Below are 27,948 nucleotides of genomic sequence, written 5' to 3'. Positions count from 1 at the left end.
ACGCGCGCCAGGCGGGCGACTGCTCCGCGGCCTCCACACGACCAGGGGGCGCCCTCGGTCTTCGGCCCAGTTAGTTCGCAGGCCCATGCCCTCCCTCCCCGCGCCGGGCTGGGCCACATCCTCGGACTCAAAGGCCGCGTCAGAGTGCCACGTCGACCAATCAGGACTGTCCATGTACTAGCGGGGGCGGGGCTGCCAAGGCAGGAGGAAGATGGCGGCGGGGGCGAGGTGAGGTGTTGGCAGTAGAAAGGGGCTCGGGTGCAGGGGGCGGGGGAGCGCGGAGCGATGGCCCGCGCCGGCCGCAGGGCCGGATAAGAAGCGGTCGCGCCGCGGGTGTGGGAGGGAGAGAGGAGGGCGCCCGGGCGCCGCGGGAGTATGACGGGGCTGTACGAGCTGGTGTGGCGGGTGCTGCACGCGCTGCTCTGCCTGCACCGCACGCTCACCTCCTGGCTCCGCGTTCGGTTCGGCACCTGGAACTGGATCTGGCGGCGCTGCGGTCGCGCCGCCTCCGCCGCGGTCCTAGCGCCGCTCGGCTTCACGCTCCGCAAGCCCCCGGCGGTCGGCAGGAACCGCCGTCACCACCGGCATCCGCGCGGGGCGCCGGCCGCGGCCGCCGCCCACCGGCGACTACGCTGGCGCGCGGACGGCCGTTCCCTGGAGAAGCTGCCTGTGCACACGGCCCTGGTGATCACGGCGGAGGAGCAGGAGCCCAGCTTCTCGGACATCGCCAGCCTCGTGGTGTGGTGTATGGCCGTGGGCATCTCTTACATCAGCGTCTACGACCATCAAGGTGAGAGCCGGAGCGGGTCGGGGGACCGGGGCCTCTCCGGCCGCGGGGCCCGCACATCCGGCAGGTGGACCGCCGCGCGCCTCCCGGCACGGCCCTCCCGGCTCCGCGAGTTTCTGTGCCCCGAGGCCCTGAAATGCAAAGTACGGTGCTGGCGCTTTCGAGGAGGGGAGATAGGCTTAATTGAACACCTGCTAAACCTCTGAACTCGATTCATCGCCTTCTACATACTTAAAGATATTTCGTACTCGTTGTCACGCCCTAGTAAAGTGGATGGTGGTCTATACCCTTGTTTCACAAATGCGGGAGCTGAGGTCGCTAACATTTACAAATTTGTCCAAAGTTTGAAAGGTAGTAAGAGGAGGATTGATATTTTAGCCAGTCTGAACTTTCCTTCGGGTTTACCTTTTTGTTAAACCGCAGTGGTTCCTCAGAGAGGCCCAACGCACTGTTTTTAAGTCACAGCTCAGTGGTTGGGGACAATTGGCATTTGAAGTAGGCTTATGAAAAGTACCTGAGAGCCTGGATAGGCGGCCAGGAAAGTGGTCACCTTGTTTTCAGCTGCTTGGGATGTTGTGCGATCCTTAATCCTCAGGGGCCAACACAGTACTTGTTCTCCCATAAGTTTTGATTGAGGAAATTTTCACTGTAGGGAATTTTTGTAGGTACAGAACTTGAACATTTAATGGGTAGCTACAAAGTTGAAGCCCAGTGCTAGGCATATTCTTTGGATTCTTAACGTTTAGTTCCATAGACTCAGGCTTGTTGGGGGTAGACACATTGGCAGGAGTGGCATGGTGAGCAACAGATGTTGAGGGTTAGCAATTGCTGTGAGAAGTTCCGTTCAGTCGCTCAGTCGTGTCCGACTCTCTGTGACCCCATGAACCACAGCGCGCCAGGCCTCCCTGTCCATCACCAACTCCCGGAGTCCACCCAAACCCATGTCCATTGAGTCGGTGATGCCATCCAACCATCTCATCCTCTGTCGTCCCCTTCTCCTCAAAGATTGCCCTCAATCTTTCCCAGCATCAGGGTCTTTTCCAATGAGTCAGCTCTTAGTATCAGGTGGCCAACGTGTTGGAGTTTCAGCTTCAACATCAGTCCTTCCAGTGAACACCCAGGACTGATCTCCTTTAGGAAGAGAAATTCTGATTGGATGAACTCCCGAAGTTCCTGCAGAGGAGATAGTGTTTAAGCCAGGCTTTGAGGAATGAGTAGAAGATAAATGTTTTATTTGGGTCTCAGTCAAATGCGGAAAGTGATAGCATTGCCTTCCAAGTAAGAATGATTGAGGAATGTTGGTATGAAAGAAAGAAAACTAATATTTTAGTCTCCGTTCAATACCTTAAAGTAATGGTATGCTCACAGGAACTACAACTTGATTTTTAGCATTTAAATCTTTACCACATAGGTAGGTTTAAGTGTGACAGTTTTTCAGAAAGGGTAGGTTGAGGTCAGACAGCAACTCTTGCAGGGTATTAGAGTTATCTTTGATTGACCGATCACCTTCCTTGCAGCCAGCAAGGAACATGGTGACTCATAGCCCATCGTCATCAAATAATAGATTACCCTGTAAGGTTAAAGTTAATATATTCAGGTACTGAGATTTTATGGAACTTGCCAAAAGACCAGTAGAAATCACAAGACTGTAATAAGGCGACACAGTCTTTGCTTGAGCAATGCAACAGAAATATTGTCTGAGGGAAAAGTAAGTGAAGCAGAGGGGAAATTAATTAAAGCTGTTGAGCAATGTGGTGAATTGACTTTAAGTGAATCATTTATATTCAAGCAATTCTTATAAAGCAAGTACCATTATGTTCTGGTAGAGAAGGAAAATGAATAATTAAATAGAACTGCAGTTTATAGTATTGCCACACTTCCTTGTTCTGGAAATTCCTGTTCTTGAATTGCTGGTGTGATTCAGAAATATCCTATTTGCCAAAGAAACCATTGGTAATGAAAAGGAAGAAGTCAAGCTAACTTCAGTCTTGACTGATAATCAAAAAGAGTTTTATGGAGCATTTTCAGTGCACAGACTCAGAGCACTTTTTGTCCTACTGTAAAAGCAATTTTGATGAGTTTTTAATGGGATGGGGTTAATTTCATTGTTTGAAATAAGAGACTTTGAATTTACTCATCCTTGGTATTGACTGATTGATTCATTCATTTAACAGGTGACAAATTGGGAGATGCTGTTCTAGGCATGAGGCAGCTAGGTAGGCCAGTGAAAAAGACAGAAATTCTTATGCTCATGGAACTTACATTTTGGTGAAAGTGTGGCAAATAGTATAAATGAGAAAAATGTACCAGATCATAAATGCAGTGAGGAAAAGTAAAGCAGAGGACGGGGAGAGGAATGCTGAACGTCAATGGTGGAGTAGGGGGTACAGTTTTAAAAAGAGTGGCCAAAGAAAGCCTCATGGACTTTCTAAAAAAATTTATTTATTTTTAACTGAAGGATAATTGCTTTACAGTATTGTGTTGGTTTCTGGCATATAGCAACATGCTGCTGCTGCTGCTAAGTCGCTTCAGTCGTGTCTGACTCTGTGCGACACCATGGACTGCAGCCCACCAGGCTCCTCTGTCCATGGGATTGTCCATGCAAGAGTACTGGAGTGGGGTGCCATATCGGTCATGAGTATACGTATGTCTCCTTCCTCTTGAGCCTCATTGACTTTTGAGTAGACATGAAGGAGGTTGGTGAGGAAACCATGTGGTTATGTAAGAAAACTTATCCTTTTTCCGGGGAACTGTATAGATACTTAAGCTCTATTCAGTTTTCTCAAACTTTCACTTGATGTAAATATTTAACTTATTTTAAAAAGCCTTTTGACATACTCTTTAATGTCACATTTATTGAGTACCTGCTGTGATATAAAGCATTAGGATACAAAGAAGTACAAGAGATTGTGTCTCTTAAAGAGTTCATTCTGAAGTCAGGGATAGTTACTAAAGATTATTATAAGTCACTGTGGATGCTGATTGCAGACATGAAATTAAAAGACGCTTACTCCTTGGAAGGAAAATTATGACCAACCTAGAGAGTATACTAAAAAGCAGAGACATTACTTTGCCAACAAAGGTCTGTCTAGTCAAGTCTATGGTTTTTCTAGCAGTCATGTATGGATGTGAGAGTTGGACTGTGAAGAAAGCTTGAGCACCGAAGAATTGATGCTTTTGAACTGTGGTGCTGGAGAAGACTCTTGAGAGTCCCTTGTACTGCAAAGAGATCCAACCAGTCCATTCTAAAGGAGACCAATCCTGGGTGTTCGTTGGAAGGACTGATGCTAAAGCTGAAACTCCAATACTTTGGCCACCTCATGCGACGAGTTGACTCACTGGAAAAGACTCTGATGCTGGGAAGGATTGGGGGCAGGAGGAGAAGGGGACGACAGAGGGTGAGATGGCTGGATAGCATCACCGACTCGATGGACATGCGTTTGAGTGAACTCCGGGAGTTGGTGATGGACGGGGAGGCCTGGCATGCTGTGATTCATGGGGTCGCAAAAGACACGACTGAGCAACTGAACTGAACTGAACTGAGTGTATAAATGCTAGTGGATGACAGATACTTTAAAGAGAGAAAAAGGGAAAAATCCATGAGGAACAGGGTTACTTCTCAACATACATGCTTGAGAAGTATTCCCAAGAACACAGTACTTCCTTACCCCTGTGCATAGTAAGGAAGTGGGTGGCATCTGAGATGGACCTTGCAAAAATAGGTAGAATTTGGATTACCATAATCAGTACAGTGTTCAGTATGTGACACACGCAGAGAGAATGGGGAATTCCTTATTGGCAAGCATTCCCATTAGAGAAGCTGGAACAACATTACTGAGTAGTGTGTTGAGATCAGTAAATATAATAGGTGTGTTTATGTAATGAAAAGTTGAGAAATGAGATAGAATAAAGACCTGGGCAACTGTTCTGGTTATCTCTAACTATGTAGTCTACCCAGAGCATAGTGTTTTAAAACAATTTTTGTGTTGACTTGGTTCAGGTGTGCAGTTCTTTCTTGATGTCTGTTCTAACCATACAGTCAGATAGTAGCTGGGACGTAAAAGGTTTCACACCGTACGTTCAGTACCTGGTTTGTGATGGCTGGAATAGATGAGGGCAGTTGGTCATCTCTCTTTTCAGCGCTAGCTTAGGTTTCCGCATTTAACAGTGGCATTAGGGTAGTCATACTTCTTTTATAGTTATTCCCAAAGAATTAGCCAAAGGCCAAAACTGTAGGACTTCTCATGATCTAGCTTAGGAAACCATGCAGTGTTACTTATGCTGTATCCTTTTGGTCTGAGAAGGCAGGTCAGCCCCCAAATCAAAAAAAATGGAGAAACAGACTTTACCTCAATGAGAAAATGGCTTATGCAGAAAGGGTGGGGCTGGGGTGGAGACGATGGCAGCCATCTTGGAGATGAGCCACTTTACCACCTTAAATTTTTCGCTGTCTTGTATCCCTTCGTTCTAATTCATCTTCCATGGTGGCTCAGATGGTAAAGAATCTGCCTGCAGTGTGGGAGAGCCAGTTTCGATCCCTGGGTCTGGAAGATCCCCTGGAGAAGGGCTTGGCAACCCACTTCAGTATTCTTACCTAGAGAATTCCATAGACAGAGGAGCCTTGTGGACTACAGTCCATGGGGTTGCAAAGAGTTGGACACAACTAACACATATATGAGATGGCTGGATGGCATTACCGACTCGATGGACATGAGTTTGAGTGAACTCCGGGAGTTGGTGATGGACAGGGAGGCCTGGCGTGCTGTGATTCATGGGGTCGCAGAGAGTCGGACACGACTGAGCGACTGAACTGAACTGAACACATATATACATTCATTCTAATTACAGCTAGATCTCGATTGTATTTAATCCTTAGACAAAATAATTCATTAATACTTACCTTGGTTTGACTCTGCAGACACACTGATCTTTTCATTCCATTTACCTGCACTGCTTCGTGATTATAATCAAGAATTTCTACAATAATTCTTCCACCTGTCAGAAATTTGAGTTGTTTTCTCAGGAATTTCTTGAGCTCAGAATTCTAGAAGGGTGATTTGGCAGTTTTGTCTACATTGTTATCATTTAAGCGATGACCATAATTGGGTTGGAACAAAAGTTGGAGTTTGGAGCTTTTGGTGCTTTAGCTTTAGGGATGCTGTACTTGCCTGGATCTCCCTTAAGGTATGCCTCGATCCAGGTTACCTGGAGATGGATCATTATCTTCAGGAATGGAACCTGTTCATGTTGCTCAGCTGTATTGATGCCATGCTGAGAACCTTGCTGTAGGGCAGTTTTTTCAAAACATGGTCCGTGGGCCATCTATGATTGAGTCCTTGGAAGTGTTTATAAAAAGTACAGATTCAGCAGAGTTATTGGTCAGATCAAATTAGGAGAATGGGACCTGAGCAACTCTTATTTTTATTAAGCTGCTTATATGATACATTTACACATTGAAGTTTGACCCTACCACAGATGAAAGGACATGCCAGTACTTGTATTACATCAGATTATTCATTCATCTTTTACGTTCCTTTTCATAAGTGAGGATGATCTTGGGTGGGTCTTAATATTAATTATTAATATTTTTACTTTCTGTTTTATTTTTTTGAAGTGTAGGTAATGTACAATATTTTGTTTCAGGTGTCCAACCAAGTGAATCAGTTATACATGTACATGTATCCACTCTGTTTTGGATTCTTTTCCTATATAGGTCTTTACAGAGTATTGAGTAGCATTCCTGGTGCTATTGAGTGTGTCCTTATTAGTTATCTAGTTTATATATAGTAGCGTGTATATGTCAATCCCAATTTCCCAGTTTATCTGTTCCCACCACCCTTCCCCCCTGTAAGTTGGTTTTCTACAGCTGTGGCTCTCTTTCAGTTGTGTAAATAAGTTCATTTATACCATTTTTTTTTAAGATTCCACATATGAGTGATATCATATTTGTCTTTCTCTGACTGACTTGACTCGGTATGACACTCTTAAGGTCCATCCGTGTTTCTGTAAATAGCACTATTTCATTCCTTTTTATGGCTGAGGCAATGGCAAGCCACTCCAGTACTCTTGCCTGGAAAATCCCATGGATGGAGGAGCCTGGTGGGCTGCAGTCCATGGGGTCGCTAGGGGTCGGACACGACTGAGTGACTTCACTTTCACACATTGGAGAAGGAAATGGCAACCCACTCCAGTGTTCTTGCCTGGAGAATCCCAGGGACGGGGGAGCCTGGTGGGCTTCCGTCTATGGGGTCACACAGAGTCGGACACGACTGAAGTGACTTAGCAGCAGCAGCAGCAGTATTCCATTGTATATAATACATATCATATCTTCTTTGTAACCATTCCTCTGTTGACAGACATTTAGGTTGCTTCCTTGTCTTGGCAATTGTAAATAGTGCTGCAGTTAATTATTACTTATTATTGCTGTAAATTGGAGTGATCCGGAATAAGGCATTTGTTTCTATGTGAGAATTTAGCAACAAAACAAATCTTTTGTATTACTCTCTTTAGTGTTATTTCCATGATTGTAAATCCATACTAGATATCTTATGAAATGGTTTTGGGGTTCAGATTTTTCACACTAGCCCTGTATACGCCCAGCCTTCCCAGCCTATTTCTCATTCTCTTATATGCCTTTTACTTTATCCATGATTAGGTACTTGATGCCCCCTCCTTCTGGAGTGTCCTCTTCTCCTTTTCTTGGCAAATGGCTCTCTCCCTGTCAGAAAGCTGTCATTGCTCTTTTCAGTCCGTCCTGTCACTCTTCGGCACTCTCTCTCGATGGTTCCGTTCCTAGCCTTGCTGTATCCTTGGATCTCCTTAAATCTCCAAGTTCTCCATTTGGGAAGTAGCAGTTGTATTGTATGTGCGCTCAAACTTTCGTGCTAGATTGTGAGCTCCGCAGATGGTGTCTATCCTCATTGTAGCCTTTCCTACAGATTGTAGGTTGGTGTTTGCATGTAACGAGTAGGTCAGTAAGTATTCCTTGAATTGAAAGAAGAGGCTGCATTTTTTTATAGGTAAGGATGATGAATTGTAATTTCTTTTCCAGCACCAATACCCAGAAGCCTTAAAATAGTGGGAGGGAAATGAACATAGTTTGCCCTAGTTTACTTATTTGGCACACTGACACAGATGCTGTTGGGAAATACAAATTTATCAAGTATTGTGCTTCTTACGCTGAAATACGGAGTTGCCAGAAGTGTTGAAAGTCTAAATATAAATGTGATTAAATTTTGATATACAGACAGTACAAAATAGGGTACTTGTCTTCTCTCGAAGGGACTCTGTTTCTAATCTTCACCTTCGTATAGTACATTGCAAATATAATACAGAATTTCACATTTATCTTAGCATCCTGTGATATCCTCTCCCCTTTTTCTGCAAAGGGCTAGCAACCTGTCAAAAACTATCAATAGATTCTTGTAAATCAATCTCACTATTAGCTGCTAGGTAGCTTCTCTTGACTATCCCAGTTTTGCTTTGTCTTTGAAAAGCTCTATCCTGTTTTTGAAATGACCTTATTTTCTGAGTAGCTTTCTATTTAACCATAGTATTGGATTTATGTATGAAAACAAACCTTTCTTTAATAGTAATAATTATTCTTTGTTGCGCTCTTACTATGCACCAGATGCTATGCAAAGAAGTGCATTAAATCCTTAGCACATTAACCAGTCAAGAAACTGAGATTCAGAAAACCAGGAACCCACACATAGTAAGGGACAGATCTAGAATTTGAACCAGGTTTTATTCCAAAGCTTTTGTATTTAATCATTATGCTGTACCAACTTCCACTAATAAGAGAATACAGCCATAATCCAGGCACGTTAGTACTATTCCTGAATATGTTGGGTCATCTTAAAGCCTTGGTAAAGTGTTACTTATCAATAGGTAATAATGATAATTTGTAAAATGTATTTAGAGGTAAATAGAGTTTTCTTCATCCACTAATATAAACGTTCATGCTGTGAGTTGTAGGACACACTTGACTTTTTTTTAATCAACTGAACTTAATTTTATGGTGCTCCTGCTCAGTGTTGAGCTATTTCCTTGTCAGATGAGCAGAGTCTGTGAAGATAGTCTCATTTTTAAGATGTACAGCCAGAGGCTTAGAAAACCCACAGGGCGTGTTTATTTTACGTATCTCTCTTGCTGAAGAACTGGAACTAAAACCCAGCCCTCGTTCCATTGAACTGTGTCACTGTCACACGGATCTCTCCCCTTGCGACAGCATGCTCATTCCAGGATAATTGTTGTTCTGTGAGGTATCCTGGGGCTTTCTCTTGAAACAAAATTATTTAATGGCTTATGAGATTTATTTTGTTATGAGTACTTCAGTTATGTAAAATTTTATTGGTATGTTTAAAAAAAATTGTCCTGTAAGTATATATTTTCTTCTCTGAAGATTGCCTCTAATAGTGTTACATTTGGATTGTTAGAGAATTAAATGAGGATAACCACCAGATAACTTACTTAGGTGTCTTGTTTAAAAAGAAAGGTAGACTATTTCAAAGGATGGGTATTTATTTATTAAAAAAAAAAAGTATTCCTTTAGTTCCTTAGCTGGTGAGATGAGAGGGAGATTGTAACAAGAGAGACTGGTTGAGTGTTTATCTCACTTTTCTTTCCATTCTTTATCATGTCCTTATAAACACTTGCTGTTAGATATTTCTTTAAAAATCTTTTTCATTTGAAGAGAAGCAATAGTCACAGCTAATCTAAAAAGTTTAGATTTCAGATTTAAAAAAGAAATACATGTGTGTTTTGAAAATCTCATTTTCTAGAATTGATTATTCAGTTCATATATATTTTAGAAGAAGCAATATTTAAGATCTGTCCCTTATATATGTAGTCTAAGGACTTCCCTGGTGGCTCAGACAGTAAAGCATCTGCTTACAATGCAGGAGACCTGGGTTTGATCCCTGGGTCAGGAAGATCCTCTGGAGAAGGAAATGGCAACCCATTCCAGTACTCTTGCCTGGAAAATCCCATGGATGGAGGACCATGGTAGGCTACAGTCCGTGGGGTTGCAGAGAGTCGGAAGCGACTGAGTGACTTCACTTCTTTTCTTTCTTTTCTTACTATATGTGGGTTCCTGGTTTTCTGAATCTCAGTTTCTTGATTGGTTAATGTGTTAAGGATTTACGATAAACTGGTTTGATCTCCTTGCAGTCCAAGGGACTCTCAAGAGTCTTCTCCAGCACCACAGTTTAAAAGCATCAATTCTTTAGCACTCAGCTTTCTTTATGGTCCAACTCTCACGTCCATACGTGACTAATGGAAAAATCATAGTTTTGACTAATCGGGCCTTTGTCTGCAAAGTAATGCTTTTTAATATGGTTGTCTAGGTTGGTTACAGCTTTTCATAATCTGTGTAGGGCATACTTAATTCCACTCTCTTTGAAATATTTTCTCTGTTAGCTTCCTTGACATCATGTGTGTTTGGATGTCTTCCTGTCTCACTGCCTGTTCCTTCTGATTTGTTTGCTCCACTTCTAAAAGTTGGGACGTCCTAGAATTTTGTGCTGTTTGTATGCCCTTGTCTTTCTGATGTTCACCCTATCTCCTAGATCAGGGCTCAGAAAACTTTCTTAAAGAGCCAGGTAGTAAATACTTTAGACTTAGTGAGCCATGTGGTCCCTGTCACAAACACTCGGCTCTGCCACTACAGTCAGAAAGTGGCCATAAATGAATGGTGTGACTGTTCAGTTGCAGTAGTTTGCTGACTCTTGACCCAGATAGTTTTCCCAGTCCTTTCGCTTTAAATGTCATCTGTATGCTCACACTCAGGTTTGAATCTCCAGTCCTTATCTTTTCTATAATTCCAGGCTCCTGTATCTAACTCCTTACCTAACATCTCCATGTTTATTTTATTGGCATCTAAAAAGCCTAACATGTCCAAAACAGTACTCTTGAATCTGCCCCCCACCACCAGACCCTGCCTTGCTTGGTTTTTTTCTCATCTCAGAAAATGGGAAACCGCTCCCTTCCAACCAACTGCTCAAGCTAAAAATTTATATGTTCTACCTCTCATCTGTCATCAGGCCTCCTTGATCTTCTAGAACATAGTCCAGATTTGCCACTTGGTTGTGGTTCTTCATTGTAGCCACCCGAGTTTGGGTTTTCATTATTTTTCATCCGGATTATTGCTGTAGTGGCCTCTCAATTTATCTTCAGTTCTGTTCTGGTCCCTGTATAATCCATTCTTTACCCGTCAACAAAGTGAACTTTTTTGGTAATATTATTCAAACTTTAAATTAAACTTGCCAGTGGCTTCCCATTGTACTTGAAATGTTTACTGAATTCAGAGGCCTTTTTTGTTAAATAATGCAGTTGTTAAAATAATCATGAGACTAGCACCAAAGAAGGATCAGTCAGTTCAGTTCAGTTCAGTCGCTCAGTCGTGTCCGACTCTCCGCGACCCCATGAATCACAGCACGCCAGGCCTCCCTGTCCATCACCAACTCCCGGAGTTCACTCAAACTCATGTCCACAGAGTCGGTGATGCCATCCAGCCATCTCATTCTCCGTCGTCCCCTTCTCCTCCCGCCCCCAACCTTTCCCAGCATCAGAGTCTTTTCCAGTGAGTCAACTCGTCGCATGAGGTGGCCAAAGTATTGCAGTTTCAGCTTTAGCATCAGTCCCTCCAATGAACATCCAGGATTGATCTCCTCTAGAATGGACTGGTTGGATCTCCTTGCAGTATAAGGGACTCTCAAGAGTCTTCTCCAACACCACAGTTCAAAAGCATCGATTCTTCGGCGGTCAGCCTTCTTCACAGTCCAACTCTCATATCCATACATGACCACGGGAAAAACCATTGCCTTGACTAGACGGACCTTGGTTGGCAAAGTAATGTCTCTGCTTTTTAATATACTATCAAGGTTGGTCATAACTTTCCTTCCAAGGAGCAAGCGTCTTTTAATTTCATGGCTGCAATCAGCATCTGCAGTGATTTTGGAGCCCAAAAAAACAAAGTCTGACACTGTTTCCACTGTTTTTCCATCTATTTCCCATGAAGTGATGGGACCAGATGCCATAATCTTTGTTTTCTGAATGTTGAGCTTCAAGCCAACCTTTTCACTCTCCTCTTTCACTTTCATCAAGAGGCTTTTGAGTTCCTCTTCACTTTCTGCCATAAGGGTAGTGTCATCTGCATATCTGAGGTTATTGATATTTCTCCCGGCATACATGTTGTATAAGTGAGAGAAGCAGGATACAAAATTGCTTGGTCAGGTATGCCTCAGTTCAGTTAAGTCGCTCAGTCATGTCCGACTCTTCGGGACCCCATGAATCAGCCCGCCAGGCCTCCCTGTCCATCACCAACTCCCGGAGTTCACTCAAACTCATGTCCACAGAGTCGGTGATGCCATCCATCCATCTCATTCTCTGTCGTCCCCTTCTCCTCCCACCCCCAATCCTTCCCAGCATCAGAGTCTTTTCCAGTGAGTCAACTCTTCGCATGAGGTGGCCAAAGTATTGGAGTTTCAGTTTTAGCATCAGTCCTTCCAATGAACACCCAGGATTGATCTCCTCTAGAATCGACTGGTTGGATCTCCTTGCAGTCCAAGGGACTCTCAAGAGTCTTCTCCAGCACCACAGTTCAAAAGCATCAATTCTTCGGCGATCAGCTTTCTTCACAGTCCAACTCTCACATCCATACATGACCACGGGAAAAACCATAGCCTTGACTAGACAGACCTTTGTTGGCAAAGTAATGTCTCTGCTTTTTAATATGCTATCTTGGTTGGTCATAGTATGCCTGCTGCTGCTAAGTCACTTCAGTCGTGTCCGAATCTGTGTGACCCCATAGACGACAGCCCACCAGGCTCCCCCGTCCCTGGGATTCTCCAGGCAAGAACACTGGAGTGGGTTGCCATTTCCTTCTCCAATGTGTGAAAGTGAAAAGTGAAAGTGAAGTCGCTCAGTCATGTCTGACTCGTAGCGACCCCATGGACTGCAGCCTACCAGGATCCTCCGTCCATGGGATTTTCTAGGCAATAGTACTGGAGTGGCTTGCCATTGCCTTCTCCCATAGTATGCCTAGGAAATATTAAAACCCAGAAATAGTCGTTTTATGATGATGAGATTAAGGGACATTCAGTTTCTTAGTATGGATGGTTATGGGACATTTCCTTGTTGTCTACACTTTGAACATCTTACACAGTTTTTAATACTAGAATTTAAAACGGCTCTTAAGGTCTGGCATGCTGTGATTCATGGGGTCGCAAGGAGTCGGACACGACTGAGCGACTGAACTGAACTGAACTGAAGGTATAAAAAGAGATCTACATTTGGCATAGTGTTTATCAGAAATACCAAAAACATTGTTGTCTTTCTGAGGTCTGCTTTCCTAGCATAATATTTTATTCTTTCATGGAAATTGTAGACTTTCCTCTGTGTGCTCATGTGTGTGTTCTTAAAATTTTTGGCTCTTTCATATATCTTTTCTATATATGTATATTTCCAGATAGTTTACATGAGGGAAATTGTGCATGAGATACAGTTGTAGAGCAACAAGCATAATGTAAAAGTCTTTAAATCATTATGGCAAAACCCTAACTTTAGATTCCTAAGTCATCTTTAAAGAATTCAAGTATCTGTTACCCTGTAACTTCTTAAAAACCTTAAAAAGAACTCTAGTCTTAGTTTTGTTTTGTTTTTAATGATTCTGTTCATTTGTAAAATGGCCAACTTTCGTTTAACTTTTGGGGGAGGGAAATTCAGAATTTAATAGTAAGATGAATTTAGCGCTGTTTATCAGCATTACATAGTTACTGAACTGAATAATTGGAAGTCAGGAGACCTGGATTTCAATCCAAAGGCTTAGACTCTTGACCAAGGGCAATTGCTTGGCCTTGGTAGATCTGTTTCCCCATCTGTAAAAGGATGGGATAAAATAATTCTTGCAGTTCATTTTTATATAATTCTATAAAACACAGGTTTTTCATGAATTTGAGTATTTGCTAATGTTTTTGCCTTAGATCAGTTATTTCTAAATGTGTGCTGCTTCCTTTTGCATAAAAGGACTTTTATTATGGTTTATTTTTATTACATCATTTTGGCTTTAGATTCTGTGAAGGCAAACAAGATGAACTATGATATGAGAACAAGGCTCTCCACATGTATTACGACATCGCCAGAGGAATTGCCTGTCTCAGTCAGAGGCTTTCTTATATCTTGTCGCAGATCTTGTTATGTGAAGTGTGTATGTGTGGACTTTGAATCCTGAAGAAAACTGTAGCCCGAGAATATTGCTTATGGGAAGTATCAGTAAGATAAGAACCGTAGAGTGTAATCAGATTTCTGGATGGCGGTCAAGCTGCAGGATATCAGGAATTACTTTGCTGGTAATCTGTCTTTGCATTTAGTCTTTTTTTGCATTAAGTACTTTTCAGAAACTACTTTTTAATGTCATCCTTCCATCCAAATCAGCCAAGATAGAGGTTCAGTTTAAAATAACTTTCTGGAGGTCTTTTTTATAAAAAATATTTGCATCTCTGTGTAATAATTTTCCTTTTTAACAGCATTTCTGCCTGTGTGCAATAAGGAAGTGTCTCCTTTTATTGTGAGGGTTCCTGGAAACTTCTTAAAGATTCCATTCAGTGTCATGTCCATTTAGGTTTCATTGTTATTAGGTGGCACTTTGTGCACTGATAATTCAGTTTATTAAATAAACATTGAACTCTTGCTACGTGGAAGGCACCTTAGGGAAGAGAGATAATAAGACCCAAGTTCACAAGTAAGACTGCAGTTCAGTGCGGGTGGGGGAGAGTTAAGCTATGTTCGTTGGAAGGACTGATGCTAAAGCTGAAACTCCAATGCTTTGGCCACCTCATGCGAAGAGTTGACTCACTGGAAAATACCCTGATGCTGGGAGGGATTGGGGACAGGAGGAGAAGGGGACGACAGAGAATGAGATGGCTGGATGGCATCACTGACTCGATGGACATGAGTTTGAGTGAACTCTGGGAGTTGGTGATGGACAGGGAGGCCTGGCGTGCTGTGATTCATGGGGTCGCAAGGAGTCGGACACGACTGAGTGACTGAACTGAACTGAACTGAATAAAAGAAGAAATATTGGTTTGTTAAGGAGTTTGACCAGATGTTTGTATTTACAAGAGTGAGGTAAGTCAGAGGAGGAATTGGGCATATCTGGCTAGAGATTCAGAACAGCTTCTTGGGGGTAAATGACATTTCAACTGGCCTGAAGAATTAGGAGAATTTTACAGATGTGGGGCTGGAGGGGTAACAAAGGTTGAAGGTTAGAGTCACTTCAGGTGTTTTGGGGGCAATATAATCAGATTTGCTGGGTAGAGAAGTATAGAGAAATTGGAAGGTTCAATTATGTTATAAACATAAATTATTTCTACCTACCAAGTGTGGACGCATAACATGGAATGTTAATGCACATCTACATAGTTTGTTCCTAATACTACAGATTTTTGTAAGCATTTTGGGAGCCATTGAAGAGGTTAAAGTTGGAATGTGCCAGGCTTACAGATGTACCCAAGGAAGATCTGTCTGTGTGATACACACTAGAAGGGGCAGAAGACCCATCAGAGGGTGGTTGTAATATTATAAAGAAGACCATTGCTTGAAACAGTGGGGACAGTGGACAAAGGGAAATAGGTTCAGGGGAGCATTGCTGTAGAAGAGTCAAGGGTTAGCATTCTGATAGGGCTGGTGGTGGTAATGCCAGAGAGCAGAGACCATGTCTGGATGACTGGGTAGCTATTGATGATGTTATTAGAAGGAAAACAACAACAAGAAGGGCTGTGTTTTATTTTGGTTGGTGTTGGTGGTGACTTTTTAAAATTATATGAGCAGATTTATAGCAGTTGTGATTTTAAATCACCCACTGTCCCATCAACCTTACATATTTACTGTTCTCCTTTAGGCTTTGTCCCTAAGTACATATAAGTTTTACACTTTAGTACTGTTTCTTTTTTTTTTAACTTGATGCAATATAAGTGTTTGAGAGCTTTTTTGAAAGATAAGCTGCCAAGTTTTAGATTTGTTCATTTTCAGATGCTTACAGAACTTCAAGGTGGGATTAGATGTTTGAATAAACTCAAAATGTTGGAACCAAATGCCGATCCTTTTTTTTTACTTAAAATTTTAATATTTTGTTCATCATGGATGTTTTGCATTATTTAAAAAATTTTAAAGGTCTTACATTATTATTAATTTTAGTTACGGATTTTTGCAGCACACAGCCTCCTGCCCCCAGTTTTGCCTCGTTCATCTTACCCTGGTTCTGATGCTGGGGTTTTAAACTCCCGTGAAGAACCAGAGAAGGAGGCGCGCATGGACAGAAAGAGGGCTGAGGCAGAAATGCTGAGGAGCAGTCTCCATTTAGAGATGGAAGGAGGAAAAAGACTCAGTGCAGAGTGATGAGGCCATTTAAGGAGTAGATTGAAGTGATCCAGGAGAAGATAATTCAAGCAGTCTGGGTTGAGGATCGGATTTTGAGAAGAAAGAAGGTCTCTGACCTGTCGTGGTCTTTCGGCAGACATTTATTTGTTCAGTGTCTGCTCTGTGCTTGGGCTTTTCTTGTGGCTCAGCTGGTAAAAAAATAAAAAGTCTGCCTGCAGTGTGGGAGACCTGGGTTGGATCCCTGGGTTGGGAAGATCCCCTGGAGAAAGGAAAGGCTCCGCATTCCAGTATTCTGGCCTGGAGAATTCCATGGAATGTATAGTCCATGGAGTCACAAAGAGTCGGACGTGACTGAGTGACTTTCACTTTTCTGTGCTTGGCACTGTGCTAGGCTCTTGTAGGTGCAACAGTAAGAGCCCTGCCCATGGAGCTTATGCGACCTACCCCTGTCATGAACACCCTTTCCCTATATCTTTAATCGCTTTTACAGTTCAATTCAGTTCAGTTCAGTCGCTCAGTCGTGTCCGACTCTTTGCGACTCCATGAATCACAGTACACCAGGCCTCCCTGTCCATCACCAACTCCCGGAGTTCACTCAAACTCATGTCCATCGAGTTGGTGATGCCATCCAGCCATCTCATTCTCTGTCGTCCCTGTCTCCTCCCACCCCCAATCCCTCCCAGCATCAGAGTCTTTTCCAGTGAGTCAGCTCGTCGCATGAGGCGGCCAAAGTATTGGCGTTTCAGCTTTAGCATCAGTCCTTCCAGTGAACACCCAAGATTGATCTCCTTTAGAATGGACTGGTTGGATCTCCTTGCAGTCCAAGGGACTCTCAAGAGTCTTCTCCAGCACCACAGTTCAAAAGCATCAATTCTTTGGCGATCAGCTTTCTTCATAGTCCAACTCTCACATCCATACAAGACCACGAGAAATCGTCAGCTGTCTAAAACTAGTCTTTTCCTTCAAACCAGTTCTTTGTAGAATTTCCCTACTTTTTAAAAATATTATCATTTTCTGTTTCCCAGGATTAAAGCCATGGAATTTTCTTTTTTTTAATTGGAGGCTAATTACTTTACATTATTGCATTGGTTTTGCCATACATTGACATGAATCTGCCCCGGGTGTACATGTGTTCCCTATTTTGAACCCCCCTCCCACCTCCCTCCCCATCCCATCCCTCTGGGTCATCCCAGTGCACCAGCCCAGAGCATCCTGTATCATGCATTGAACCTGGACTGGCGATTCGTTTCACATATGATAATATACATGTTTCAGTGCCATTCTCCCAAATCATCCCACCCTCGCCTTCTCCCACAGAGTCCCAAAGACTGTTCTATACATCTGTGTCTCTGTTGCTCAGGGTTATCATTATCATCTTTCTAAATTCCATATATATGCATTAGTATACTGTATTGGTGTTTTTCTTTCTGGTTTACTTCACTCTGTATAATAGGCTGCAGTTTCATCTGCCTCATTAGAACTGATTCGAATGTATTCTTTTTAATGGCTGAATAATACTCCATTGTGTATATGTACCACAGTAAAGCCATGGAATTTTCTGTGTTTACCTCTGTTCAAGTCATGTTCTTTATTCTCTCAGCTCTTCTTTTACAGTGAATTCTTTTTCGCTGCTTTATCAAATTATGTGTGGACTACTGCAGTAGTCTCTTGCCAGTCCTTCTCTATACTGTTGCCAGGTTGGTTTTCCTAAAGATGAATATTTCTACACGTTTATACATCTCCCAGAAAAGGTTGGTTACCCATTGGGTAGGCAAAATGAAGTAAAAATTAGGCCCATTCTCTTGCTCCTTTTCTCAAAAGTAATATTTGTCTGTCTTTTGAGCATTCAGTGCTTTTTTTCTTCATGCTCTATCTTCTCCATTTCCTTTTCTCTTAACTTTCTGAGGTCAGCTCAACTTAAGTCTTGCTTGTTTTTACAAAGCCTTTTCTTAACCGGAGAGACTGCTTTTATCTTTGAACTACTGATAGACAAATACTCAACCAAGTTGGCATTATACAGCATATTCAGCAGATTTTCTGTTACTGTATATATATTTATTTATTATGTTCTTTCTCCCAGTTAATCTTTGAGCTGTTTTGTTAAAGACAGAGCTGACTGAGAGTACAGAGAAGGAGCCCTTGATAAAGGTCTAAGAGGCAGTGGCCACTGGAAAGCTGGCCTCTCTGAAAATAGCCAAATTGTTTTTTTTATTAGAGCTCTCTGTATTAGTTAAGTTTGTTAATAGTTCCTTCATCTTTCTCAGTGATAGTAACTGTAGTTTTTACTTTTACGTGCATGGTTGAAGGATCAGAAAGAGTTTTATGTAGTATATTTTCATGCTTTACTTCAATTTACTGAATTTTGATTTCTGTACTTTTGTCTGTTCTCTTTGTTGTTGAGTCGCTGAGTTGCGTCTGACTGTTTTGAGACCCCATGGACTGTAGCCCGCCAGGCTCTCAGCCCCTTCTGTTTTTCTCCTTTTTACATAATTCATATTATTCTTACTGTTAAAAAAAAACTAATCAAATTGAGGTAACAGTATTGCATGCACAGAGTGAATCTGCAAGGAAAGTAGTCTGGGAGAGAGGAAGATGGAAACTCTGGACTGCTGCTGCGGTTCCTGAGTGCTCTGAGAGACCCCTGAAGGGTCTTTCTGAGACTTGGGTCTTAGTCTCTTACCCTGTAGGTGAGGATGTCAAGTGAACGGTCTTTCCCTCCTACTCATACTGACACAGGATTGTTACTCCTGTCCTTTGTTTGACTTTAGTCCGAGGCCAGACTCTTAAAATAACAGTTTTGTTGTCATGTTTTCCTTTTAGAGACTAGGTTAGGATTAGTCATCATTGCTTCATTTGGAATTTTTTCAGTTCTGGATCCAGTGTTGTTTTCATAACAAGCATCCATTAATTATTGATGATAAATTAACCTAGTTGACATTTACTTTTTTTTTTTTTCTTTTTAAGGTATTTTCAAAAGAAATAATTCCAGATTGATGGATGAAATTTTAAAACAACAGCAGGAACTTCTGGGCTTAGATTGTTCCAAATACTCACCAGAGTTTGCAAATAGTAATGACAAAGATGATCAAGGTAAGCATGAGTGTAAAATTGAATATCTAACATATGCAGATAATGTTTTTTTGTGTTTCAAGACAGATTCTATTATTCCTTTATTTATTCATTTTGCCCTAGTGTTTAATATCACTACCTTTAATCATCAGAGTTTGATTTTTCTTTCTTCATCTGGTTAAAAAATAATTTTCAGAAAAAGAAAATCATGACTCATACATATTAAAAAATAAACACATGTTAAAGATTTTATTTAACTCAAACAACCAAGAATCAGTAGATTTTATAGCCTGTTCAAAGAGAATATTAAATACGTGAATAGAGACAAAACTTGTTTTTCTATAGGATTAGAATGAACATAATTGAATCTCTACCAGACAAAGAATTGTATGTCTATAAACAAGAATTCAGCAGAGCTATTAGTTATCTAGAATCCTATCAAATGTAAAACAGCTCTGTAGAAGAAGAATTTGGTGAAGTAGATCCGTGTGCTATAGACAGTTCATTTTTTCCTACAGCCTTCATTTTTGTCTTCTATCTGTGTTATTGCTAACTATACTGTGATTATAGATGGCATTTTGGGTGAGCAGAAATTGTAAGTTACCCTATAACTAAAAAGCAGAGACATTACCTTGTCAACAAAGGTCCGTCTAGTCAAGGCTATGGTTTTTCCAGTAGTCATGTATGGGTGTGAGAGTTGGACTATAAAGAAAGCTGAGCACCAAAGAATTGATGCTTTTGAATTGTGGTGCTGGAGAAGACTCTTGAGAGTCCCTTGGACTGCAAGGAGATCCAACCAGTCCATACTAAAGGAGAACAGTCCTGGTTGTTCATTGGAAGGACTGATGTTGATGCTGAAACTCCAATACTTTGGCCACCTGATGAGAAGAGCTGACTCATTTGAAAAGATCCTGATGCTAGGAAAGATTGAGGGCAGGAGGAGAACGGGACGGAGGATGATGAGATGGTTGGATGGCATCATTGACTCAATGGACATGAGTTTGGTGAACTCTGGGAGTTGGTGATGGACAGGGAGGCCTGGCGTGCTGCGGTTCACGGGGTCGCAAAGAGTCGGACTGAACTGAAGTATAACTAAAATTTCTGTTTTCTAGAGGATTTATTCATAGATACAGGGTCATTCTAAGCACTTTGATAAGAAGACTGTATGTAAATAAATACACAAATGTTACATACAGGTTCTTTCAGAGCAAAGTAGCTAGGTATGCTTTGATGTTAAAATTGAAGGGAGTCAGAGATTCTTGTTTAGTGTAAGAACTGTACTTTTTCTTGAAACTGATTTTGAAATATATTTGGAAGACGGTATTTTTTAAAAATATCTTATTTTTCCTTCCAGTTTTAAATTGCCAGTTGGCAGTGAAGGTGCTGTCCCCAGAAGATGGAAAAGCAGATATTGTAAGAGCTGCTCAAGACTTCTGCCAGTTAGTAGCCCAGCAGCAAAAGAAATCCACAGATTTGGATGTAGATATGTTAGACAGTTTACTTAGTAAGTTGTATATGTCTGTTTTTAGTTTTGTCTCACAGGGATACCGTATGAAGGAGAATATCTAAGTCTCATTCTTACCATAAAGCCTGATTTTGTTGTTTCTGTTGTTGTACTTATAATGTTTCTAAAGTTTAGAGACCCACATATGACGATAGTTTTGAGATAATAAAATTTGTAGTCAACTCATTTGCTTTCAGAATTATTGGTAAAGGAGAGGATCTAAAAGGATTTGGGGGGCAGTCCTTAAAAATAGAACTTCTACTTCTGCCTCCTTCTTTTAAAATTTATTTTGCCTTATTTTATTTTTCAGTTTTATTGAAATAAAATGACATACAACATTCCTCTTTCTTCTTAGTTGAACTCTGTTAAGTTTGAATATTAAGTTTGAACTCAACAGCTATTTAGGAAACAGTCCCAGTAATATAATACAACTGTCATCTGTGACTCCTTTTTTACTATTCCTTCTATTCTATTATACCAACTATACCACTGATTTTGTCGTGTTATACTACATGTAACATTATATTTTATCTATTTTTCTTCAATTGCTTATAAAAGCCTTTAGTTTGTTTATTCTTTCCAGAGTTCCTTAGGAACTTTTTGCCTTAACTTTATGGTCCTTCTGCTTACTAGCCTTATCCTTGATCCTTTTGAAGAAAGGCAATAATTTTAATAAATTAATATCCATTGTTAGCTTTTATAGCCATACAGTTTCAGATGTATGTTTCATTCATTCAGATAAATTCTCCATTTACCTTGTGACCAGAAAGTTAGTGGCTGAACTGAGGATATTAGAAACTCTTAGAACCTGGGTCCCTTGGATTATAGCATCTTTTCTGCTACATCATTGATTCTTTATATTAAGATTTATTTTACTTTATTTTTTAGTAGTTGAAATATTTTTATCCCCTTTTCCTCTCAAGCCAGATCTCATATGGAAGCCAGCTTGCAGAACAAAGAATGGCCAGATGTTGGTTGAAGCCGGTGTACAGGCTCCTCTTCCCCTCCTGGGAAGCCTGGGCTCTAGGGAATGCTGAGACCGTTTGTACTGTATAGCTCGGAGTTGGTCTTGCTCTGTAAAATCGGCACATGGGGAGGGAAGGAGAATAGACAACTTTTAAAGTTGCTTTTCATCCCTGAAGTTACTTGGTTCTGTGGCCAGAATAAGTATTTGAGTCCTTAAAGCAGTGCAGGTCTCAGGGTGCCAAGAGAACACATAAGTTGAGTCTTGAAAGATAGATGGGATTTGGGGACTACCTGTAGAATGGATGGGAGTTGGGATACCCCTCCTTGTCAGGTAATCAGTCCAGTTAAACAGCCTTTAGAGAAAACTTCCACATTTGGAAATAACAGATATAAAAGTATATGTTGTGCCAAGAGATTGGGGTATGGAACGTACAAATAAAGTTTCTGAAGAGAACAGATACATGAAAACATAAGAAACCAATTGGATGAACAGATTTTGCCATACGTCACTTTTTGGTAAGCAATGTATGTTAATTTCATATGTGTCTTTTTCTTTCCAAGGTTCAAATGGTTTCCCTGACCCTGATTTAATATTGAAGTTTGGTCCTGTGGACAGCACACTAGGCTTTCTTCCCTGGCACATCAGGCTGACTGAGATTATGTAAGTAGTTAAAAGTGTACTCACTTTGGTTCAGTCCAGCAAGTGTTTCTTGAACCCAGCACCATACTGGATGTGGTGGGAATTCCCAAAGAATTATTGTAATACTGGACCTTTCTCTCAGGTGTTTGACGATATCAGTGGTAAAATAAAAACCTATATAAATGACTCAGACACAGAGTTTTTGTGGTTGTGCAGATATTTGGTATTAAAACTAATCATTATAGGAGATCAGGAGTGATCTCTGTGGGCCAGAGTTGTTGATTCTACAGAAAAGATATAACTTGATGCAAAGTGTGTAAAGGGGGTAGAATTTTTATAATTAGAGAAAAGGGAGAAAGTGTAGGGAGTGAGCTGCAAGGGACAAAGAAAACTAGGGGGCAAGACAGGAGCGTCACGACGGAAGGAAATGGGTAACTGGCCACACCAGTGCAGAGACTCAGTGTTAGATTCTAGTAGTATATGGTGAAATCAAATAGTTTGGGACTGTTGACATTGAGAATGCTTTAAATATAAGCATAAGGAATGTGTGTAGTTGTTAGAAAGGCAGTAGAAAATCAGTGGGAATGGTGATTTTGGAAGATTTGTTTTGCAACTATGTTTTAGAGTAGATTGGGTCTGGGTAAGAATGAGCTAAAATGACAACTGAAGAGGCCATACCTGTAATTTATGAGCAAGTACATGGATGAGAATGAAACTGCTTATTTAGAACAGAGTTTGGCAAACTTTTTGAATAAAGGGCTGGAGGCTAAATACTTTAGATCTTGGAAGCTGTGTCTCTTTCAGAACTGCTGTTCTCTGTTGCAACTAAACACATGCCAGTGTAGCTAAACAAGCGTGGACAATTCTGTCAACAAATGTGTGTGACCATGATCTCATAAAGCTTTGTTTACGAAAATAGGTGGCAGTCCCCTGGACTGTAATTTCAGAAAATTAAGAAATAACCCAATGGGACTTCCCTGGTGGTCCAGTGGCTAAGTCTCCAAGCTCAGTGCAGGGGGCCCAGGTTCATTTCCTGGTCAGGAAACTAGATTCCCAGGTGCCACAACTAAAGATTCTGCACGCCACAACAAAGATCTCACATGCTGCAACTAAGACCACAGCACAGCCAAAATAAATAAAAATAAATATTGAAAAAGAACCAAATGTCCATCAGTAGAATAGTTAAACTATGGCACACACATACAGTGGCATGTATGTAACACTTAAACTGAATAAACCAGATATAGAAGCTGCATGTATCTACTGAATAAACCTTCAAAAATATGACTGAGTGAAAGAAACAAGTTTGCAAAATAATATGCACTGTTTGATACATTTAAAAGCTATACTTACTTCATGAAAGTGGATGCCATTGGGTAGAAAAGGAGGAGAGACGATGAGATGCTTCACCTCTTTCTTGCCTCCATCTGGGGCGGATCGTGCTCCAGCTGCTGTCCCATGCCGCTTTTGTGGGATATTTATGGAAGGGAAAACTGGATAAAAATGAAAATGAACAAATTTTAAAAATATACATCACAGGTGAATCTCACAAACATAATATTGATTGAAAAAAAGCCCAGACATACATAAAAGAATATACACTGTGGAATACTGTTGATAGAATTTGCTGCATGAGATAAAGCACATGAGGAAATTAAAAAAAAAAAGGAGAAACTGAGGAGCCTAAAAATGTATTTTAATTCTGGGTCCTAGGAGGAATATACAATGAATTTTCTTATTCATGAGAATTAACTGCCAAGTATACTTGCAAGCCTAACACTTCACTAATTGCAGTAAAAACTAGAGTAGAAATGAAATGACTCTTGAGTCACTGGATAAATTACAGTGTCATTGAGACAAACGGGAAAGTCAAGGAACCATTGATTTTGAAGGGAACAGGTTGAATTCAAGAATAAGATTTTGAGGCCATGGTCTGTTAAGAGGGCAGATGAAGATGTAAGATTGGTGCTTGGATGAAAAGTCACAGTAAGGGTGGGTCTTTGGGACTTATCAGTACCTAGAAAGTGTAGAATGCAAACTAACAGGGACCTGCTCTATAGCCCAAGAAACTCTACCCAGTATTCTGTAATAATGTATATGAGAAAAGAATCTCAAAAAGAGTGTGTATATGTATAACTGAATCAGTTGGCTGTATATCTGAAACTAGCACAACATTGTAAGTCAGCTGTACTCCATTAAGAGTAAAATTATTTTTTACAAGTCCCTTTAAAAAAAAATGTATAGAGGGGTTAGTTTCTATTTGAACTCTTTCACAGCGAGTTTAATAATCAGTAGAAATAGTTTGATGTACTGTATGCTTGTAATTTACTTTCTTCTGTCCTTAACCTTTTTGGTCATTACCCTCTGGTTCCCGTCCTCCAAATTATAGCGTGTCATGTAATTGATTTTTTCTCCTTTTTTTTTTCCAGCTCTTTGCCTTCCCACCTAAACATCAGTTATGAGGACTTTTTCTCTGCCCTTCGTCAGTATGCAGCCTGTGAACAGCGCCTGGGGAAATAGTGATTCACTGGTCGCGTGATTTGATTTCAGGCTTTTGGAGAAAAGGACTCAAGTGACTCTGATGTTTACAAAGCACCTATGAAGCCCTGTACACATCTAGTTCATAATCCTCATAATTTATCAACAAACACAAAAAAGTGTCTTACTTGAGAGTAAGAGTATGTGTGAGCGAGTATGTGTGTGTGCGCGCGTGTGTGTGTGCATGTGTGTGTGGAAATAAACTTATAAATGAGGAAGTAGCGGAGAAGGAAACATGGCGAACTTGCACCTTTGCGCAGATTGCAGCAATGTTTTAGGAGCTGAAATTTCAGATTTAAAGGCATCAGCCCTAACTGCTTCCCTGTTTTTGTGGGGAGAGAAAGGGGCAATTAAAGCTATTCTGTTGTTTAGGGGGGTGGGGGAGTAATTTTTGTTCAGTCTTTCCAAGTGACCAAACTTTAAGTTTTAAGGATAATATATTGACATATGAAATGGAAGCATTCTGAGTTTGAGGGATGGAGTTCCGTGTTGTTCACATGTTAAAAGTTTGCTCATCTTTAGAGCAGAGGGAATACCTGTTTTCAGACATCCGTCCATTTTCATCTCTTCATTATTATCAATGTGACTTGAAAATGTTGCTCTGTTGTCTGTGTTCTGGGTTGTGAAGATCATTTGAAAAAGAACTTTTAGATTGGAATACAGAGTTTAAAAAATTTTAAATATTGTATGAGACAGTCAAGAAAAAGGTAAAAAGTCATAATCTGAAAAGTAAAGGTGGAAAGTATCCCAAATAAGGAGAGAAAGTTTTGATTTCCTTTTCCATTTGGTGGGCAGTTTGCGAGATAGTACCCAGAGTTAGTTTAAAAAATATTTCCATTAACTATGTTTATTTAAAATAAGCATTTGAGGGAAGTTACCAAGGCAGCTCTTTTCCTCAAAAGTAACCTGTTCCTCTTTGGAATAGCACATGTAGGGCCATGTTAGTACCCAGGATTTTTAGTGAGTAAATCCTGATGGTGACTTTGCATTGAAAGATCTTTAAGTGAGATTGAGGCCTGTGTAGGTAATAAAATATTACCACAGTCTACAAAAGTAATTTAATTTTGCATGTTCTCTTTCATGGCAGAGAACAGCACTGGTTTTGTTATTTTTTAAATGAATAGATGATTTTTTGATAAATGTTTAGTAGTTCTCCCCTCTCTGCTGATAATTGGACAGAAACCATTCTTTATATATTTGATGGACTGTTTTCAGAAGAATCTTATCAACAGCAAGTGCGCAGCAGTTATCCAAAATGATAATGTTTAGAACGGAGTAGTTTTAAATACTAGGTCTCAGTCTGAAAAATAGCAGAGAACACTGGATTTGGAAAGCAAGGTCTGGAATTGCTTGTCAAATTCTGAGTCTATGAAGAATAAATGTTTTGACTTTGGATTCCAAAACTCCATTTATGATTTTAAAAATACACTTGAAATAAAATGATTATAAACTAAATTTTGGTTCAGTGACATTACTTTGCACATTATAGTTTTTTGTACATTGTGAGACTTTTTTTTTCAAGTCTTAATTTATTGCTCAAAGCTTTGTGTGATGCGACATCATATCTCTAAACTTGACCAGAGAATTTTTTTTATTTCTGTCCCCCTGTACTGTCATCCATGTTCTATTGAGGCTTTTTGGCCTTAGTTGAAGACTGAATTTATGCCTTTTATATATGTGTCTTTTTTAAACATTCTGGAATATATATGCTTTTAATGAATTAAATTTAATGGGCCCAATTGAAGTGAAGGGATTTCATATTTGTTGAAATGAAGATAGTCAAATAAATTACCCACTGGGATATAGCCAAAGCCCTACAGGTTTAACAGTTGAGTTTTTTGTATTTTTATTTTGTCCTTATATTTCATAGCAGTGTAGTGTTAACCTATCAGAGTAAATCTATAATCTGACATGAGTCTGTTATTGTCCTAGATGGGAAGAAACCCTTAAAACAAGTTGCTAAGGATTCTGATTTCAGATTAGGCATTCCAGTTTCTTTCCATGAGGTTAACTGCCAGTACAGTCTCCACAATTTGAATGACATCAATCATTCTATAATTCCTGCCAAAATCACCTACTAGTTATGCATTATCAGGGCTCTCTTTGCACTCCCAAGAAGAACTGAGGTGTTGTTTGTCTTTATGTGTTTTTGAAGAATATATTGTTTCTTCTTGACACTCTCCACAATGGAAAAATTATCAAATTAAGTCTTACCTTATGGATGGCAGCTTGGAGCCTAGCAAGAGGTTGAGGGTTTGAGTTCCATTCCCAATTCTGATTGTTTTGTTTCTTAACACTGATTATTGTTAGAAAGTTTGAAAGCTGGTTTTGATGTGAATAGCAAATTCTGATATATTGTGACTAAGGCTGAATAGTGCCTGTCTTAAGAGAGGAATGTGTTATATTGTTGATGAACAGTGCCAAATACACTGTGTACATCTACACGTTAATCTTTGAATGTATGTTACTGGATTAGCCCCCTCTTCCTGTGTGATGGTACCGTGCGTAGTGTCAAATCCTTGTGATGTTTTGTATGGCGTAGACTTTGGCAACATGTAAATAACGTGTAAAGTTTTTATGATTAAGGAATCAAATTTATTGAATTTTATTATTGAAGGTAGAAACGACGTGTATGAACAAAAACAATAAAAGAATATACTCTTTTCATGGACTATAGTATTATGTGAATGCTACATTTATTCTAAACATGTAGGGACTGCAGAAATGTAATGAGAAACTCATATGACAAGAGAGCAATACTATTTTTTTAGATGGTGTGTTCCTGATTGAAGTATATTCTCATTTTTACCGGATTAAACATTTGGAATCTTAAAATGTTAATTTGCTTTTTGCTAGGTAAAAGGTGAAATTGAGCTTTGCTATTGCTAAAATTGTCAAAATTCCAGAATAAATAAAATCTGAATAGTTTTTTTTTACTGAATATGGAATGCCAAATTGAAAATGTATATGTGTACTCTTTTAGAAAGGAATTTGACAGTTCTCGTCAAACCAGAAAATAGAAGGGTAAGAGCTGTGGTTTTTCTTACGTTGCATAGAGTATTCACT

At 40.3% G+C, this 27,948-nt stretch overlaps 1 protein-coding gene across 1 annotated transcript; it reads left to right on the top strand.

The window, feature by feature from the left end:
- Positions 1-211: 211 nt before the first annotated feature.
- Positions 212-27,948, top strand: NUS1 (NUS1 dehydrodolichyl diphosphate synthase subunit). The gene is made up of 5 exons (XM_055433250.2): positions 212-790; positions 19,130-19,255; positions 20,589-20,738; positions 22,266-22,365; positions 24,774-27,948. The coding sequence occupies exons 1-5, from the start codon at positions 376-378 to the stop codon at positions 24,862-24,864; spliced, it is 882 nt and encodes a 293-aa protein (XP_055289225.2). The 5' UTR covers positions 212-375; the 3' UTR covers positions 24,865-27,948.

Source organism: Moschus berezovskii, chromosome 10 (genome assembly GCF_049115385.1).
Source record: "Moschus berezovskii isolate FMDL1 chromosome 10, NW_MosBer_1.0, whole genome shotgun sequence".
Taxonomy (NCBI): Eukaryota; Metazoa; Chordata; class Mammalia; order Artiodactyla; family Moschidae; genus Moschus; species Moschus berezovskii.
The sequence above is the reverse complement of the archived record's forward strand: the minus strand, read 5'-3'. Positions and strand labels throughout refer to the sequence as shown.